Raw genomic sequence first — 5,590 nt, forward strand, 5'->3', positions numbered from 1 at the left:
CAATCAAACATAGTCGTACTCGGCGTCTTAAAGCGGTGATTGGTAAGCTAGTGACACGACAATGATGTAAATCCGTGCACATTCTACATCAAGACCATGAATCATTCTTTCTCGGCAACTCCAATAAGTGGTCTTTCGAGAAATGTGTAACCGAATGTCATGTGTAAATTTCAACATGTTCCGTTTCAAAAAAAATAAATCTCAACATGTGATGTCATCTGCATCATCCTACGATCGATCTTGTCGTGTCGGACCAGTGCCCTGAAATTTGATTCTGAGAATATTTTTACCGTATGTAAATTGCCGAAATTGCCGAAACGGTTTCTAGTTCCGTGGACCAAACCAAAATTTCTGCTGACTAAATCGAATCGCGTGCCGACAAAAGTTTAACGAAGGTTTGTATGAATCTTGTCTGAAATGTAGCCGAGCTTATGTTTCGCCCGAACATGTTGGCACCCACGCACATGTCTGATGTGCGTACCACTTCTCCCAAGACTGTTCACGCCCCGGTCGAGACAAAGAGGAGTCCCGGCAAGTTGTACCACGCCACAGACGTACGCCGGGGCCACGTCGCCTTTTTACGTTGGCCGCTCGCTGTCACGGGGCGATCGGGCAGATCACCAGCCGTTAAAATTTTCGCCAGGGGAGCGATCGAGCCGGCCCGCCGTTATATACCACGCGCCCCAGAGCCTTCCCTTGAGCACGCAGCACACTGCACTCCGCAGCCCGCACCACACCAACCAGCAGCACTGCTGATCTCCTAGCCAGTGCCGGCCACTCGAGCGAGCAAGGCGCAGCACGCAGCCGCTGCTTCTGTCGGCGGCAGGGTAGGTGGTGCCGTGCGTGCGTGAGTGCGTGCGTGAGCTGGTCGGCCGGCGAGGATGATGAGGACGGTGGCGGCGGTGGCGGTGGCCGTGCTGCTGGCTGCGGCGGTGGCGGCGGAGGCGAGCGAGCTCAAGGTGGGGTACTACGACAAGAGCTGCCGGGGCGTGGAGAACGTGGTGAAGTGGCACGTCGCCAGGGCCATCAAGGCCAACCGCAAGAGCGGCGCAGCCCTCGTCCGCCTCATCTTCCACGACTGCTTCGTCAGGGTACGTACGCCGCCGCCCGCCGCCGTCGTCTATCTCTCTCTGTCACTCCGGCCGGCCGCTACTCTGCTCTTTAACCACACGCCCGGCCACTGCTGTCGAGCTAGCAGAAGTACCTCTGCAACGTCCTCCAGCACAGTAGCTCTGGTTAGCTAGCTAGTAAGAGCAGTTTGTCCATGTCTGCTGCACATTTTCTACCTTACATGATGCATGCACAGTGACCTAGCTCGTGATCCACAATGTCGCAGCACGTTTCGTACACGATGCACACACCAATGTTTAGTTTCCTCGTCGAGACCGTGACGCTAGACCCCACTTGGCACCGAGCGTGCTAGATACCAACTTTTATTTTCTGTTTGTTAACGAGATACCATAGTTTTAGCCGATGCCGTTTTGCATGCATTGAGCTAACCAGCTCACCAACAAGTTTAATTAGTCATAGATCACCCCCAGAGGGACGACAGCTCAAATTATCGATGAAAATACTTGCGATGTACTCCCTCCGTCCACAAATGTAAGATCATTTCGACACTACGATAGTATCAAAAATGGTCTTACATTTTGGGACGGCAATTGGATTCGAAGCTAGAATGGATATATTCTGAAACGACCAATCAGTGAACATGGCAATTAGTTAAGCACGGAGTTATCTCGACAGTTAGGAGCCATCATAATTTTCAAAGCAGTCCCAGATGTTAGGCTAGCGGAGTAGTTGGTTTGTGCGTCATTGTCATCGCCCAGATGTGAATCATGGAAGCACGTCACTCCTAGTAGCCACTATGCTTAACTTGAACAGTTGAACGGCTAACTTCCGTGCGCTAGCTGCTCACCAGCCAGCGTGGCGAGCACAAAACTTGCACAGCTAGCCAGCTGATGCCGACGATAACACTTGCGCAGCCGAACCGATGCCGCCGGAATGCGATGCTTTCCTTGGACATGTAAATATCCATCGGTTCGAGCTATCTAGGCCGCTCGCCTTTCACTTTGCTAGGACCCGGCGTCACTGTGCTGCCCTATGTCATTATCTTCGGCTCTCTTTCTCTGCTTTTTTTTTCTGCTTTTCTTCCGTGCCTGGTGTCGTTGTCTTTTGTCATTTCTCTGCTTTTAATTGCCCATGTGCCCGATGATGATACACGCGATAATAGGCTCTCTTGAGAATCCGCGGTTATGTGTCGTCATCATCATCGTAGTAGACATTTCTTCGTAGCTTCACGAGTGATTGGGTGACTTTGGACAAAAAATTCTAACGATCCGCGGTTAGGCGTCGTGTTCAGAGCTATCCGCGGCATGTAGAATTTTCTTGGTGAGAGTCATATTGTGTTTTTCATTCCCCTACAAAGTAGGCACCCCAATCAAGAGGGGTGTACAATGCAAGTACAATACTTGACAACAAAAGGGCAGTTTTTAGTTCTTGTTTTGCAACCTAGAATAGACAAGGTGGTTACTTGTAACATCTATACTTGAATGCTAGATGCCGGTACTTGATGGGTATTTCTCTTCCCAATATACAACTAGCTCTAGAAAGCTAGCTATAAAGTTCGTAAAGCGTGGATGATTGTGATATATTCGTAATATACTGTCTTTGAGCATCAACTAGTGCAAACTAATCTTGCATTGTGTATATTCTATAACCAGGATAGGAATGTAGTAGTATTAGACTTGGTTAGCTTTTCCCTTGTTCTTTTGCCATCGAAAGAAAACAAAGAAGAAAGGCAAGCTATACACTGTAAAGAGAAAGAGAAAGCACACCTATATCAAAGATCAATAATTGGTTGCACCAGTGCTCAATCCATCCTCCACAAGTTCAAATGATCTGTTGTATTTAAGAGTAATTAATAGGTAATGGATTATAGGTGGAAAACATAAACATGAGTCCCCTTTTCATCTGAAAATGAAGGTGCATACAAGTCTTTCCCAGATGGTCCAACTATCAGTACGTACATAATTAGACTAATCGATAATTATTGCCCAATAATGCACATTGCCGACAGTACAATCGGAGTACATGTCTGCCCAACAACTAAAAGGTAATCAGCACATTTCAGATCCAAATCGTGCTATAATAATGCTTTGCAAGTACCGACGAAATGACTTCCCATGCACACATAGAGTACATAGCACACTTGCACGTAACACTTCAGTTGTGTGATTGGTCAAAATGCTTTGATTTGTCCCATCATAGTTAACGAATTGTGCTAACGACCATGCTTATTGCTTAGTTAGTGTAAGACAATTGATCGTTCATGCTCGATTAGGTACAAGCTAAGATAATCATTCTGTTGGAGTAACTGACGGACGAGCGTACGTACGTGCAGGGTTGTGACGCGTCGGTTCTGCTGGACCCGACGCCGGAGAACCCCAACACGGAGAAGACGGCGCCGATCAACATCGGCCTGGCCGCCTTCGACCTGCTCGACGACATCAAGTCGGCGGTGGAGGACCGGTGCCCCGGCGTCGTCTCCTGCGCGGACATCCTCATCTTCGCCGCCCGCGACGCCGCCAGCCTGCTGAGCAACGGCCACGTCCACTTCGACGCCCTGGCGGGGCGCCTGGACGGCGTGCACTCCCACGCGGCGGAGGCGCAGCAGGACCTCCCCGACTCCACCTTCACCATCGCCGAGCTCATCCAGAACTTCAAGCGCAAGAACTTCACGATCGAGGAGCTGGTGATCCTGTCCGGCGCGCACGCCGTGGGCGTGGGCCACTGCTCGTCGCTGCGCGCCCGGCTCACGGCGCCCGCCGACCAGATCCTCCCGGCCTACCGGGGCCTCCTCGCCGGGAAGTGCGCCAAGGGCCCGGACCCCATCGTGCCCAACAACATCAGGGACGAGGACGCCGGCGCGGTGGCGGCCGCCGTCCCGGGGTTCCTCCCGAAGCTGAGGAAGGTCAAGGACTTCCTGGACAACAGCTACTACCACAACAACCTGGCGAGGATCGTCACCTTCAACTCCGACTGGCAGCTGCTGACGGAGAAGGAGGCGCGGGGCCACGTGCACGAGTACGCCGACAACGGCACGCTCTGGGACGAGGACTTCTCCGACTCGCTCGTCAAGCTCAGCAAGCTGCCCATGCCGCACGGCAGCAAGGGCGAGATCAGGAAGATGTGCCGCTTCGTCAACCACCACTGATGCTTTCTCCAAATTCCTACCGCTGACGTTCTTCATGGGTTAAATTTGCATCTATCGATCGCGTTTGATTATTCGTTTGTTGTTATGTTTTATTTTTCATTTTTTTCCTTCTTCGATTTGTGGGATTGATTTGTGAACAAATGTGCGCATGCGCCTGCGTGCGAACTGTGTAGATTTTTTCCCCGTCAAGTGTTGTGCCTTTTGACTGGCTTGGATACCATCCATCAAAGGCATCCAATGCTCATGTAATAATAAGGGTAAAAGGTGATGATGAAGTAAATTGCGTAGTAGTACAATTACCCCTATAGTTTGCCCTGTTCTTCAACAAAATGAATGTTGGTCGTTCACATCCGTTGGTCCTTTACCGGCCTGTGTTTTTCCTGTCATTTTGGGCCATCCATCACTAGTGTCCGCATTTCCGGGCTTTGGCTTTCCAAAAAAAAATATGTAATTCCACTCACCAATTTACTCCCCAAACGTGAGGGGATTGAGCTTCGGTGCCTTAAAGGCAGGTGCATTTTCTATGCAACACCAAACCTTAAAATTCATGTATTTTCTATGCAACATCACAAAACTTCCTCTCAACATTTTGTGTGTGTTTTGTTTTCTACGACATTCAACAACACCTTGCCGTGGAGATCAAGGCATTGATTGTCGACAGAGAGCTTATTTCTCCGAAACTTCGTCACTTATTAGAAAAATGTTTTCAAAAATGTTCCAGATTTATATGTAAAATATACAATCTTTATGAAGAAAAAGAAAAACAAAGAAAGTTGATAAAGAAACAAAAGAAAACGAAAACTACATGAAAAACTAGTGAAGGCAACACCTAAAAACACACGGGAAAAAAAGAGGACCGGTTTTAGAAGCTTCTAAAAAGAGTTCCCCAAACCCGTATTTGCCCGTCCGTCTTACGATTACCTACTGCAAGAGACGGAGTACCGTCTAGTAGTCGGTAAGATATTGCATGGGAGCTAGTCTCCCCCAACTGGGACGTAATACGTCTCGCCTACGACGTAACACTATTGGGCTGGTCCAATATTGTAGTTGTGTGGGAGGTTTTTTGTGGTTTGTTATCTGTTTTCACTATTTTGCATATGTTTTCAATTAGTTTCTTCGATTTTCTATGGTTTTCTTTCATTTTACTTTTTCCCCCTTTGGTTTCTTCTGTTTCATTCCTCAGTATTAATTATTTTTTAATAATTCCATGTTTTTCAACATATGTCTTAAATTTTCATACACATGGTGTATTTTTGATATACAGCAGGAACAGTTTTCTATACATGTTTAGAAAATTTAAATACATGATCAACATTATTTTCAATTTTGATGTCTACTTTTTAATACATGTTCTATCTTGTTTGTTCACATCTA

At 47.9% G+C, this 5,590-nt stretch overlaps 1 protein-coding gene across 1 annotated transcript; it reads left to right on the plus strand.

Annotated features, from left to right (window-relative positions):
• The first annotated feature begins 704 nt into the window (after positions 1 to 704).
• On the plus strand, positions 705 to 4,523 carry LOC119323534 (peroxidase 2-like). Its single transcript, XM_037597221.1, has 2 exons — positions 705 to 1,091; positions 3,404 to 4,523. The coding sequence occupies exons 1-2, from the start codon at positions 882 to 884 to the stop codon at positions 4,214 to 4,216; spliced, it is 1,023 nt and encodes a 340-aa protein (XP_037453118.1). The 5' UTR covers positions 705 to 881; the 3' UTR covers positions 4,217 to 4,523.
• Positions 4,524 to 5,590: the final 1,067 nt, after the last annotated feature.

This window comes from Triticum dicoccoides, chromosome 1B (assembly GCF_002162155.2).
Source record: "Triticum dicoccoides isolate Atlit2015 ecotype Zavitan chromosome 1B, WEW_v2.0, whole genome shotgun sequence".
Lineage (NCBI taxonomy): Eukaryota > Viridiplantae > Streptophyta > Magnoliopsida > Poales > Poaceae > Triticum > Triticum dicoccoides.